The sequence below is a fragment of the Oncorhynchus gorbuscha genome, linkage group LG04 (assembly GCF_021184085.1).
Source record: "Oncorhynchus gorbuscha isolate QuinsamMale2020 ecotype Even-year linkage group LG04, OgorEven_v1.0, whole genome shotgun sequence".
NCBI lineage: Eukaryota > Metazoa > Chordata > Actinopteri > Salmoniformes > Salmonidae > Oncorhynchus > Oncorhynchus gorbuscha.
The window spans coordinates 61,072,172-61,086,082 of NC_060176.1; the positions used below are offsets into that span (position 1 = coordinate 61,072,172).

At 44.1% G+C, this 13,911-nt stretch overlaps 1 protein-coding gene across 1 annotated transcript in view; it reads left to right on the plus strand.

The window, feature by feature from the left end:
• Positions 1-379: 379 nt before the first annotated feature.
• The window catches only part of LOC124034409 (eIF-2-alpha kinase activator GCN1-like), a 38,948-nt gene continuing 25,416 nt past the window's right edge, over positions 380-13,911 (plus strand). The window contains exons 1-22 of the mRNA XM_046347584.1: positions 380-433; positions 1,218-1,320; positions 1,452-1,515; positions 1,608-1,739; positions 1,883-1,991; positions 2,215-2,313; positions 2,456-2,590; positions 2,687-2,755; positions 2,926-3,034; positions 3,139-3,213; positions 3,304-3,432; positions 3,537-3,587; positions 3,695-3,793; positions 3,880-4,053; positions 4,202-4,354; positions 4,479-4,571; positions 4,681-4,756; positions 4,874-5,033; positions 5,238-5,427; positions 6,205-6,329; positions 6,520-6,698; positions 6,842-6,935. Of these exons, the coding sequence (XP_046203540.1) occupies positions 416-433; positions 1,218-1,320; positions 1,452-1,515; positions 1,608-1,739; positions 1,883-1,991; positions 2,215-2,313; positions 2,456-2,590; positions 2,687-2,755; positions 2,926-3,034; positions 3,139-3,213; positions 3,304-3,432; positions 3,537-3,587; positions 3,695-3,793; positions 3,880-4,053; positions 4,202-4,354; positions 4,479-4,571; positions 4,681-4,756; positions 4,874-5,033; positions 5,238-5,427; positions 6,205-6,329; positions 6,520-6,698; positions 6,842-6,935 (2,436 nt within the window). The 5' untranslated portion in view covers positions 380-415. The remainder of the gene's footprint in view (positions 434-1,217; positions 1,321-1,451; positions 1,516-1,607; positions 1,740-1,882; positions 1,992-2,214; positions 2,314-2,455; positions 2,591-2,686; positions 2,756-2,925; positions 3,035-3,138; positions 3,214-3,303; positions 3,433-3,536; positions 3,588-3,694; positions 3,794-3,879; positions 4,054-4,201; positions 4,355-4,478; positions 4,572-4,680; positions 4,757-4,873; positions 5,034-5,237; positions 5,428-6,204; positions 6,330-6,519; positions 6,699-6,841; positions 6,936-13,911) is intronic.

Genomic DNA, 13,911 nt, shown 5'->3' on the forward strand with positions numbered 1-13,911 from the left:
AATAAGAAGGTAATGAAATCAAGGGGCACAACTTTCACCTGGGGGGAATAATGTCCTCCCACTTCTAAAACCAAAGTTGCGCCCCTGGCGAAATCAATTTATTCTCTTAAGCTTTTCAAATGTCTTTGAATGTAAACGCCCTGTATGTGTTTCTGTATTTGTGCTTATCTGTTTGTTTGTGATGTATGTGTTACAAAAATCTATACATCCTTCTTAAAAATTGTAACACATTTTAATTAGTATCCTTCAAACTGTATGGAATTTCAAATATTTGTATTTATTTAAAAATGACATAATAATCTAATAAAATAAACAAACAAACAAAAAAAACAGTACTTACTGTCCTTGAAGTGATGATCACGCGTATCATGAACCGGAAGTGACTACAAGTTCTCCCTAGTTTGAGACCGGCAAGATGGCAGCGGACACGCAGGTTTGTGTCGCTGATGTTTAAAATGGTGCTGATTCCTCTTCGAGAATTTGTCAACAACATACTGCTGATAAGGAAGATATGAGGGATAATTCATTTGTTGTCGCTGCCTGTAGGGTTTCCCGTAAAATAAATGATTTAAACATTGTCCAGCTGGCTAAGCTAGCTAGCTAACCGTTACTTGGCTAGTACATATTGCTGACGTTAGCCATAGATAGCTTAAATATAGTAGCAAGCTAACTAGCAATACGTGGCTAACTAGCTAGTCAGTGTTCTCGTGGTGACCAAATCTGTTGTTTGAGATTAATCGAAACACCAACTAGATGAGTAGGTTTTACCCAGCCTAGTTTCTAATTTATTTAACAGTTACCTACAATGAAGCATTTCATGAAGTTATTTGTTGGCAACAGCCAATTTTAGTTAGAACATATACTATACAGTACTTGTTTGCTAGCTAATGTTAGCCAGTTATGAGAAGCCAAACACGAATGTCTTCTGAATGGCATATTGTATTTGGTGACCACGCCTCAGTATCCAGAAATTTGCTAAATTAAATATTTTAATTGTTATGGGTGGTCTGATCACTTTCAGCCTGATGATGCCATACACATCTCAGAAGATATGTTTTCCATCTTGATAAATTGAAGACTAATTACAAAGTTGATCTTCAATCAGTGTATATTTTGAATATGCAGCACTATTGTTTCAAATGATTGACTTTATCCTAGATGCACACATTGCCAGGTGGCTTTCATTTGATTTTGGATGTCTGTGTGTATTGCACCAGGTTTCGGACACACTGAAGAAATTCGCTGTGAAAGTGACCACAGCCAGTGTAAGCGAGCGTAAGGAGATTCTTGGCGAACTAAAACAGTGTATTAGCGGCAAAGGTGAGGAGACAGATGCCCATGTAGTTAGCATTATTTATTTATTTTCTGCTCTCTTGTTTATTTTTTTGTCTTGGATTGTCAAGATTAAAGCAAACTGTTGTGAGTGATTGACAATGTGTATGTCCTTATAGAGCTACCAGAGCCAGCCATCAAAGGGCTATGCAAGCTCTTCTGTCTCACTCCACACAGATACAGGTAGGTGTCCTTAGCCTACTGCTCTTCAGTATTCCCCAGTTATTGATCTGTTGGAAGTGTGTGTTGAGTGTTAAATGACATGTCTTCTCTAGGGATGCTGCATCTAGACGAGCCCTCCTCTCCGTCATTGGCCTACTGGCCGAGTCTCAACCTGAAATCCTAGCAACCAGCCTCCTCCACTGCCTCCTCAACTGTGGCGTCATCAGCAAGAATGGAGCACCCAGGTAGGACATGGGGATAGGAATAGGCATAAGTCTAAATGCTTTGTATACATTTTACAGTGAGTTCTGTGAAATATTGTACTAATTTCACCACATACTGAATACCTTATTTGTGTTCCCTGTCCATCTTGTTGTGGTGTTGTCAGTAAGAGCACAGGCTCGGCTGCCTTCACCGGGCTGGCCTGGACCTGCCTGTTGGTTCGCTCTGTGTTCTTGGCTCCAGAGAAAAGAGTGGGCCCCATCTGGAAGAAACTGGTAAGTGAGCAAGGAATCGGACACTGCTTATAGAAACCATGCCTTTCATCTCCCAGCAACCACTATTTACATATATACTGTGAAACGATTTCGGCATGAATTTAGATGTCGTCTAGTTCCACACAGGTGATGGGATGTTGGATTTGGTTGTTAAGGGACCTGTTAAGCCCTACTACTGTTTCTGCATCCACCCATCCATGCTTCACTATCTTTCCTCTGACAGGTGGAGGTACAGAGTTTACTGCTGGCTGAGGTGGTGGGAGGGGCTCAAGCAACAGCACTGAAGTCAACCCTGAAGAACCTGAGCCACCTATGGAAAAAGGTAAGGGAGGTGTGGGGTTGGTAATCAAGGAATGCCAGACAGTAATAAGGAATATTTGGACACTGTCATCATGGCCCTGTGTAAAATCAATATATTGGATTTGCTATGATTTAAAATGCTTGTCTCTGCTGTTTTTCTCCAGAATCCTGGCCTGGCAGATCAGTATATAAGCACTCTGTTGAGTCTGGAGCAGAACCCCAGCTCACTGGCTCTGCTGGGGGTGTGTCTGGACTTCTGCACAACTCACAAAGACATGGCCACTGTAGAGAAACACAAGGTGAGTCTGTTATTTGAATTCAGTTAGATTAAATATATTTCTATATAATAATTTTCAAAAATTACATCTTTAACCAAGCCTCTATTTTGTTTTTAGAGTGCCATATTGGACCTGTATATGAAGGCAGTCCTCATGAGCAAGACTAGACCACACCAACACCTATTGGTGAGTGGCGCTGGACTGGCCCTGAAACTGCTTTTGTCAGTGAGACCCAAAGATTGGACTTCACAACCTAAAGACCTCCCATAGCCACAATTGATGTTTATTGTAAAATATATTTTGGGTGTTGGTGCTAAAAAATGATTTTCTGTAATGTGTTTTGTGTTCTTCTGCAGGACAAGAGTGGTTCCTTGCTGCGCCATGTCTCCCACTCTGAGTTCAAAGAGCTGCTGCTGCCTGCCCTGCAGAAGGCCATGCTCCGCAGCCCAGAGAACGCCATGCAGAGTCAGTACAGTAGCTAATATCACAATCAAACACAATTTTGTGTATATTACTTACTATGTATTGTAGTTTTATCCTTTCAAGATATCATTTCCTCTCTCTTTCAGCCGTCTCCTGTCTACTGGCTTCAGTGACTCTTGACCTCAGTCAGTATGCCATGGATATTGGAAAAGGCATAGCAAGTAAGTCAGCCCTTTATATGTAGAAATGTAGCTTTTTGAGGATGTTTCTCTCTGTGTGTGTGTGTAACCAGGCTGTAATGTGTGTTTCAGGTCAGCTGAAGGCCAATAATCCCCAGCTGATGGAGCAGGCAGTGCAGGCCATGCAGAACCTGGCCAAGCAGTGTAGTGACCCTAGCGCTGTACAGGATGTCATAACACACCTCTTCAGCATCCTGGGAGGCAAGGACAACTCACTTTACTATGACCTAAGAAACATTTGAGCACACATGGCACAACACCCAAGTGTACCGTATGTTTTTGCACTAACAGAACTGTATTTTCAGGGTCAGAGGGGAAGCTCACAGCGTTCGGCCAGAAGATGAGTGTGCTGTCAGGTAGCGTGGTCACTAGTCTTCTGTGCTTCATAACCCACACTTAGTATGTAGTCTTGCAGACCGATGGGTGTTGTCTTTTAACCCTGGTTTTGACTTGTTCTGTCCAGGTATCGGCAGCTGCAGCCATCATGCTGTGTCGGGCACCTCTAGCCAAACTCTCAGCTCTGCAGTCGCTGTGCTGTTCATCCCTTATCTGCAACAAGAAGGTAAGAACTATCTCTCATCCCTTCCTCCTTCTCATTCCCTTCATCCATAGAGCGAGAGGTGCTCATGTTGTGTTTCTGTCTGTCAGTCCATGAGGGGACCTTGGTGCACGCAGTGGCTATGCTGTCTCAGTGGAGTGGGCGGCTGACCGTGGAGGTCCCCAAGGCTCTGCTGGACTGGTTCAAGAAAGCCTTCACCCTCAAGACCTCCACCTCTCCTGTCCGCCACGCATACCTGCAGGCCATGCTGGCGGCATTCAAAGGTTAGTTAGTCACAGGCACTGGGCAACTGTTGCCTGTGTGTCTGTGAGCTTGTCTTTGAAATTAAATAACTTGTCTGCGTGTATTGATCCAGTTCTACGGAATGCAGGAGGCACAGAATCACAGCCCTGCCCTCTCTCTCCCCTCCAGGTGACACTCTGGGACAGGTGTCTGACCTCGTGCCCCTCCTTCTCCAGACAGTGGAGAAGGCTGCGGCCCAGAACTCCCAGCATGCTCTGCTCTCAGAGGGCGTTGCTGCTGCTGTTCTCCTGAGTCGACTGTCTCTGCTGGAGACCCAGACAGGTGAGAGAATTTAGGATCATGACACCTCATAATTATTGAAGGTTGAGGTTCCCAGTAGGGGACAGTGCCTTTGTTCATCAGTTTAGAGACTGACATACAATGGTGTGTTTTGTCTTTGCTGCAGAGGCCAAGTTGGCTGTCTTCTGGACCCTGATCCTGGATGAGAAGAAACCTTTATTCACCACAGAGAAGTTCCTCTCCCAGGCCAGTGAGGAAGGTGAGGCATAATAAACAAACGGTACACAAAACACTAATGCAGACTGTCAGTAATCGCACAAGTGTCAACATATGGGACGATATTGAGTATTAAATCTCTTTCACACCAGCGTTGTGCACAGTGATACAGCTGTGTGAGAGAATCTTCTTGGACCACTCCCACCGACTCACCAACGGCAAATCACCGTGAGTGATTGTTTTACTGTCTCAGTCGCTCAGAATTTGTATCAGCATTTTGCGTAACACATTTCCATGTTTAGTTCTCTGTAAGTGTTGACTCTTTCTGCTCTCCTCACCTGTCAGGATGTACCACCGTGCCACTGTGGCGGTGCTGCTGTCTCGTAGTTGGCGTGTGCGGAAGCGGGCACAGCAGACCGTGAAGAAGCTGCTCTCCTCCCTGGGCGGCTCCGGGCTGGCCCACGGCCTTCTGGGAGAACTAAGAGTGGTCATCAACAAACACAAGGTACAAATAGTTGACTGGGAGGCACTTAGAATTTTTATAGATTTGTAGTTGCAGGTCTCACCTCAGTGGTACTATAAACTAGTTATGACTGATTTTAAATTCACGTGTTAAGTACAAATATTTTAATTGTATCTGTAGTGTAATGTGAATGTCTACATTATTCCTTTGTCATTGACTATATACTGTGTCTTTGTCTTTCCCCAGGTGTTGCCTCAGGAGGTGCTGCAGACAGAGTCAGGGGAGTTGTCTGAGGTGGGAAAGGCCTACAGTCCCCCTCGCGTCCTGCTGGAGGCGCTGTGTGTGGTGTGCTCTGTGGCCGGCCAGTGGAACGACACAGCCGAGGCAGACAAGATTGCCATGGAGATCCTGGTCGTCACCCACCATCCCTCCATAGGTCTGTTTGTTTACTTGTTACTGCGCTCCACAGCATCTTTCACACTGCAGTTTGTATGAACTAGGGATGGGCAAAGTATATCAAATATCTGAACGGATGTTAGTATTCGATTATGTGAGTGTTAATTTAGCGAGATTAAAACTAAAATACAAATTTAAAAAATGTATATTACCGGTAACTATATTTATTTTTAGGCCTATTTTATCGAAAAAGCTTTGTTTAAATTATTTTACATGGATAAACCATAACATTTGAAATTATTAATTTAATAAACAAACTAACTTTAGAATGTAGTTTTTATAACTGTGTGTTGAGCTACTGCTGCACATTTAACCCTCCAGGCTGCCCTGACATCAGTATGCTATTTTTCCCACTTCAAATAGCAGTTACATGCGCTCACCTAACGTTTCCACAACACCTGACACAGATCAATGCAAAACACTCTTAATAACATTTAATGTTTTAGTTTTGTATTATCACTTGAAGTGTTTTAAAATGTTATGCAGAATCTTTTTGTAACAATCAATTCTATCAAATCTTCTCTTTCGTTGTTGCTGTTAGCTAAACTACTGGAGAAAAGCAGCATGTCTCCTGTTTACCTCTGCCATGTGCATTTGCGTCATTCTGATTGGTCAAGATTCAATATCAAAGAGCTTTTCTTTTTTTGATTATTTAGATTTCTGAACAATGATGATATTATTTCAAATGCCCATCCCTAGTATAAACCCACTACTAGTACTGACATCCTTCCCCCCGGGCTCTTCTCTGATGATGCAGTTGAAGCTCGACCCGGTTTCTGGCCGCATCTGCTGTCCAGCATGAACATCAAGGCCGGCGAGTTCATAGACAAGAACCTGGATGACATTCTGCCACGGCTGTTGCAGGCCAACGCTGACAATCAGGTCGGAACATATTTTACATATTGACATCCTTATATCAGATGTACACATACAATACACATACATACTTACACTCACAGCCAATGGATGGTTGAGGCCTACATTTGCTCTCTGATTGGATGAGACGAGCCTATGATCCAACTTGTCATATACTCTTATTGGCTGACTGATGGTCGTCCTCTTGTTTCACCAGGCTATAAGGAATGCGGTCGGTGCCCTGTCCGGTCTCTCTCCCATCAAGCTGCTGCCACGGGTGATGGAGCATGTGACACAGTTGCTGTCCAATCCTGCATTGCGGCAGGTCAACAGGGAGGAGTACGCCATCATGCTCACCCCTGAGGGAGAGCTGTATGACAAGAGCATCATCCAGAGGTAGGACACTAATACAGTGTAAGAGCTGTTCTGTCGGCAAGAATGCTTATCATTGTTTCAAAGACCTTGGCTATGTTGATTTCTTAGTTCCAATTAAAGGCTTGTTTCAACATTTCATTCTCTTCCTCCCGTGTGCTGTGCAGTGCCCAGCAGGAGAGCACAAAGAAGGGCAACATGAAGAGGGAGAACAAGGCCTACTCGTATAAGGAACAGATCATAGAGCTAGAGCTGCAAGAGGTGAGACTATGGGGGGCAATGATTGAAAAACTAGATGGAGAGAGGCTTGTTAAGTGTTGCGCTCCTACCTCTTACCTTATTACTGTACAGTTCCTTCAGAAAGTATTCACACCCCTTGACTTTTTCCACATTTTGTTGTTACAGCCTGAATTTAAAATGGATTGAATTTAGATGTTTTTTTCTCACTGGCCTACACACAATACTCCATAATGTCAAAGTGGAATTATGTCCCTCAGTCGAGCAGTGAATTTCAAACACAGATTCAACCACGAAGGCCAGGGAGGTTTTTCAGTGCTTCGCAAAGAAGGGAACATATTGGTATAAATACAAAAGCAGACATTAAATATCCCTTTGAGCATGGTTAAGTTCATTACACTGTGGATGGTGTATCAATATACCCAGTCACTACACTTTTTTAAATGTAACTTTTATTTAACTAGGCAAGTCAGTTAAGAACACATTCTTATTTACAATGACGGCCTACCAAAAAGTCAAAAGGCCTCCTGCAGGGACGGGGGCCTGGGATTAAAAAATAATAATGAATACAATATAGATATAGGACAAAACACACATCACACCGAGACAACACTACATAAAGAGAGACCTAAGACAACAACATAGCAAGGCAGCAGCACATGACAACACAGCATGGTAGCAACATAACAACAACACGGTAGCAGCACAAAACATTATTGGGCACAGTCAACAGCACAAAGGTCTCCGTAGCCAGAGAGGAATGAAACCGCTCAGGGATTTCACCACAATGCCAATGGTACATTTTAAAACGGTTAGAGCAGTGGTGACCAGCCATTTTTGAGCCAAGATCACTTTCACAGTCAAAAAGCAAGCTGAGATCTACTGCTCAGATTGTTTTTATTTTTACATTAACTTCACACAGACAGTTTAATAGGAATGAGGTCTGGGCACTAGGCCTAATACATTATCACAGCATATTAGATGTGTGATTGGCCTGCGAATATTGTTAATCAGACCATATTATATTTCAAAACTCGAGCTTTGATAACAAAATAGATCAGTTGGTTTAGCACAAGTTGAGCATGAATTGAAAAAATTTGCTTTTTATTTTACTGGACAGATGGTACCTGCATCTGATGGTCAACGAGGTCAAATCACGACGTGTGTTCTCAGTCAACTTACCTGGTAAAATAAGGGTTAAATTAAGTCTGCCAGATTGGAGGCAATAGGGATGACCAGGGATGTTCTCTTGATAAGAGCATGGTTTTGACCATTTTCCCGTCCTGCTAGACATTCAAAATGTAATGTACGTTTGGGTGTCAGGGAAAATGTATGGAGTAAATATGTTATTTTCTTTAGGAATGTAGTCAAGTGAAAGTTGTCAAATATAAAGTCAAATACAGATACTGAAAAAAATGACTTAAGTAGTACTTTAAAGTATTTCTACTTAAGTACTTTACACCACAGCAAAACATGCATCCTAAGGCACTAATGTAAAACTGCAAAAAATGTGGCAAAGCAATTCACTTTTTGTCCTGAATACAAAGTGTGATGTTTGGGGCAAGTCCAATTCTACACATTGAGTACCCCTCTCCATATTTTCAAGCATAGTGGTGGCTGCATCATGTTATGGATATGCTTGTAATTGTTAAGGATTGAGGAGTTTTTCAGGATAAAAAAATAAATGGGATGGAGCTCAGCACAGGCAAAATCCTAGAGGAAACCCGGTTCAGTCTGCTTTCCACCAGACACTGAGAGATGAATTCACCTTTAAGCAGGACAGTAACCTAAAACACAAGGCCAAATCTACACTGGAGTTGCTTACCAAGAAGACAATGAATGTTTGACTTGTTGCTCTGCGTGTGCTCACTGCTCAATGATTGTCTATATTGTAATTGTTTTTAATAACCTGCCCAGGGACTGCGGTTGAAAATTAGCTGACTGGCTAAAACCGGAACTTTTACTGAAACGTTGATTAATGTGCACCGTCCCTGTAAAAAATAAAATAAACTCACTCAAGCTACTTGGAAAATCTATGGCTAGACCTGAACATGGTAGTCTAGCAATGACCAACAATCAATTTTACAGAGCATGAAACATTTTGACAAGAAAAATGGGCAAATGTTGCACAACCCACTTGTGGAAAGATCTTAGATTTACCTAGAAACACTCACAGCTGTAATCTCCTCAGTGCTGTGAATACTTTCATTTTCAATACATTTGCAAAAAATATCTAAAAACATGTTTCACTTTGTCATTGAGGTATTATGTGTAGATGTTTTTAGTCCATTTTGAATTCCGTCTAACACAAAGTAAAATATGTTGAGGGGTATGAGTACTGTGCACTGTGTATGGGCTAATAGATGCAGGAGCATATTGGTACTGTTTGATGATCCTCTGTTATCAGAGAATGTAAACTGGAAAAAAATATAAACGCAACATCAAATCAATCAAATGTTATTTGTCACATACACATGGTTAGCAGATGTTAATGCGAGTGTAGCGAAATGCTTGTTCTTCTAGTTCCGACAATGCAGTAATAACCAACAAGTAATCTAACTAACAATTCCACAACTACTGTCTTATACACAGTGTAAGGGGATAAAGAATATGTACATAAAGATATATGAATGAGTGATGGTACAGAGCAGCATAGGCAAGATACAGTAGCTGGTATCGAGTGCAGTATATACATATGAGTATGTAAACAAAGTGGCATAGTTAGTGGCTAGTGATGCATGTATTACGTAAGGATGCAGTAGATGATATAGAGTACGGTATATACGTATGCATATGAGATTAATAATGTAGGGTATGTAACATTATATCAGGTAGCATTGTTTAAAGTGGCTAGTGATATATTTTACATAATTTCACATCAATTCCCATTATTAAAGTGGCTGGAGTTGAGTCAGTGTCAGTGTGTTGGCAGCAGCCACTCAATGTTAGTGGTGGCTGTTTAACAGTCTGATGGCCTTGAGATAGAAGCTGTTTTTTCAGGATCAGCGGGGTGGAGATGTTGTTGCCTACCCTCACCACCTGGGGGCGGCCAGTCAGGAAGTCCAGTACCCAGTTGCACAGGGCGGGGTCGAGACCCAGGGTCTCGAGCTTGGTGACGAGCTTGGAGGGTACTATGGTGTTGAATGCCGAGCTGTAGTCGATGAACAGCATTCTCACATAGGTATTCCTCTTGTCCAGATGGGTTAGGGCAGTGTGCAGTGTGGTTGAGATTGCATCGTCTGTGGACCTATTTGGGCGGTAAGCAAATTGGAGTGGGTCTACGGTGTCAGGTAGGGTGGAGGTGATATGGTCTTTGACTAGTCTCTCAAAGCACTTCATGATTGATGGAAGTGAGTGCTACGGGGCGGTAGTCGTTTAGCTCAGTTACCTTCGCTCTCTTGGGAACAGGAACAATGGTGGCCCTCTTGAAGCATGTGGGAACAGCAGACTGGTATAGGGATTGTTTGAATATGTCCGTAAACACACCGGTCAGCTGGTCTGCGCATGCTCTAAGGGCGCGGCTGGGGATGCCGTCTGGGCCTGCAGCCTTGCGAGGGTTAACACGTTTAAATCAAATCAAATCACATTTTATTTGTCACATACACATGGTTAGCAGATGTTAATGCGAGTGTAGCGAAATGCTTGTGCTTCTAGTTCCGACAATGCAGTGATAACCAACAAGTAATCTAACTAACAATTCCAAAACTACTGTCTTATACACAGTGTAAGGGGATAAGGAACATGTACATAAGGATATATGAATGAGTGATGGTACAGAGCAGCATACAGTAGATGGTATCGAGTACAGTATATACATATGAGATGAGTGTGTAGACAAAGTAAACAAAGTGGCATAGTTAAAGTGGCTAGTGATACATGTGTTACATAAGGATGCAGTCGATGATGTAGAGTACAGTATATACATATGCATATGAGATGAATAATGTAGGGTAAGTAACATTATATAAGGTAGCATTGTTTAAAGTGGCTAGTGATATATTTACATTTCCCATCAATTCCCATTATTAAAATGGCTGGAGTTGGGTCAGTGTCAATGACAGTGTGTTGGCAGCAGCCACTCAGTGTTAGTGGTGGCTGTTTAACAGTCTGATGGCCTTGAGATAGAAGCTGTTTTTCAGTCTCTCGGTCCCAGCTTTGATGCACCTGTACTGACCTCGCCTTCTGGATGATAGCGGGGTGAACAGGCAGTGGTTCGGGTGGTTGATGTCCTTGATGATCTTTATGGCCTTCCTGTAACAACGGGTGGTGTAGGTGTCCTGGAGGGCAGGTAGTTTGCCCCCGGTGATGCGTTGTGCAGTCCTCACTACCCTCTGGAGAGCCTTACGGTTGAGGGCGGAGCAGTTGCCGTACCAGGCGGTGATACAGCCCGCCAGGATGCTCTCGATTGTGCATCTGTAGAAGTTTGTGAGTGCTTTTGGTGACAAGCCGAATTTCTTCAGCCTCCTGAGGTTGAATAGGCGCTGCTGCGCCTTCTTCACGACGCTGTCAGTGTGAGTGGACCAATTCAGTTTGTCTGTGATGCGTATGCCGAGGAACTTAAAACTAGCTACCCTCTCCACTACTGTTCCATCGATGTGGATAGGGGGGTGTTCCCTCTGCTGTTTCATGAAGTCCACAATCATCTCCTTAGTTTTGTTGACGTTGAGTGTGAGGTTATTTTCCTGACACCACACTCCGAGGGCCCTCACCTCCTCCCTGTAGGCCGTCTCGTCGTTGTTGGTAATCAAGCCTACCACTGTTGTGTCGTCCGCAAACTTGATGATTGAGTTGGAGGCGTGCGTGGCCACGCAGTCGTGGGTGAACAGGGAGTACAGGAGAGGGCTCAGAACGCACCCTTGTGGGGCCCCCGTGTTGAGGATCAGCGGGGAGGAGATGTTGTTGCCTACCCTCACCACCTGGGGGCGGCCCGTCAGGAAGTCCAGTACCCAGTTGCACAGGGCGGGGTGGAGACCCAGGGTCTCGAGCTTGATGACGAGCTTGGAGGGTACTATGGTGTTGAATGCCGAGCTGTAGTCGATGAACAGCATTCTCACATAGGTATTCCTCTTGTCCAGGTGGGTTAGGGCAGTGTGCAGTGTGGTTGAGATTGCATCGTCTGTGGACCTATTTGGGCGGTAAGCAAATTGGAGTGGGTCTAGGGTGTCAGGTAGGGTGGAGGTGATATGGTCCTTGACTAGTCTCTCAAAGCACTTCATGATGACGGAAGTGAGTGCTACGGGGCGGTAGTCGTTTAGCTCAGTTACCTTAGCTTTCTTGGGAACAGGAACAATGGTGGCCCTCTTGAAGCATGTGGGAACAGCAGACTGGTATAGGGATTGATTGAATATGTCCGTAAACACACCGGCCAGCTGGTCTGCGCATGCTCTGAGGGCGCGGCTGGGGATGCCGTCTGGGCCTGCAGCCTTGCGAGGGTTAACACGTTTAAATGTCTTACTCACCTCGGCTGCAGTGAAGGAGAGACCGCATGTTTCCGTTGCAGGCCGTGTCAGTGGCACTGTATTGTCCTCAAAGTGGGCAAAAAAGTTATTTAGTCTGCCTGGGAGCAAGACATCCTGGTCCGTGACTGGGCTGGGTTTCATCTTGTAGTCCGTGATTGACTGTAGACCCTGCCACATGCCTCTTGTGTCTGAGCCATTGAATTGAGATTCCACTTTGTCTCTGTACTGACGCTTAGCTTGTTTAATAGCCTTACGGAGGGAATAGCTGCACTGTTTGTATTCAGTCATGTTGCCAGACACCTTGCCCTGATTAAAAGCAGTGGTTCGCGCTTTCAGTTTCACGCGAATGCTGCCATCAATCCACGGTTTCTGGTTAGGGAATGTTTTTATCGTTGCTATGGGAACGACATCTTCGACGCACGTTCTAATGAACTCGCACACCGAATCAGCGTATTCGTCAATATTCCCATCTGACGCAATACGAAACATGTCCCAGTCCACGTGATGGAAGCAGTCTTGGAGTGTAGAGTCAGCTTGGTCTGACCAGCGTTGGACAGACCTCAGCGTGGGAGCCTCTTGTTTTAATTTCTGCCTGTAGGCAGGGATCAGCAAAATGGAGTCGTGGTCAGCTTTTCCGAAAGGGGGCGGGGCAGGGCCTTATATGCGTCGCGGAAGTTAGAGTAACAATGATCCAAGGTTTTACCACCCCTGGTTGCGCAATCGATATGCTGATAAAATTTAGGGAGTCTTGTTTTCAGATTGGCTTTGTTAAAATCCCCAGCTACAATGAATGCAGCCTCCGGATAAATGTTTTCCAGTTTGCAAAGAGTTAAATAAAGTTCGTTCAGAGCCATCGATGTGTCTGCTTGGGGGGGGATATATACCGCTGTGATTATAATCGAAGAGAATTCTCTTGGAAGATAATGCGGTCTACATTTGATTGTGAGGAATTCTAAATCAGGTGAACAGAAGGATTTGAGTTCCTGTATGTTTCCTTCATCACACCATGTCCCGTTAGTCATGAGGCATACGCCCCCACCACTCTTCTTACCAGAGAGATGTTTGTTTCTGTCGGCGCGATGCGTTGAGAAACCCGTTGGCTGCACCGCCCTGGATAGCGTTTTCCCAGTAAGCCATGTCTCCGTAAAGCAAAGAACGTTGCAGTCTCTGATGTCCCTCTGGAATGCCACCCTTGCTCGGATTTCATCAACCTTGTTGTCGAGAGACTGGACATTGGCAAGAAGAATACTGGGAAGTGGTGCGCGATGTGCCCTTTTTCGGAGTCTGACCAGAACACCGCCGCGTTTCCCTCTTTTTCGGAGTCGTTTCCTTGGGTCGCTGCATGCGATCCATTCCGTTGTCCTGTTTGTAAGGCAGAACACAGGATCCGCGTCGCGGAAAACATATTCTTGGTCGTACTGATGGTGAGTTGACGCTGATCTTATATTCAGTAGTTCTTCTCGACTGTATGTAATGAAACCTAAGATGACCTGGGGTACTAATGTAAGAAATAACACGTAAAAAAAAAAAAAAACTGCATA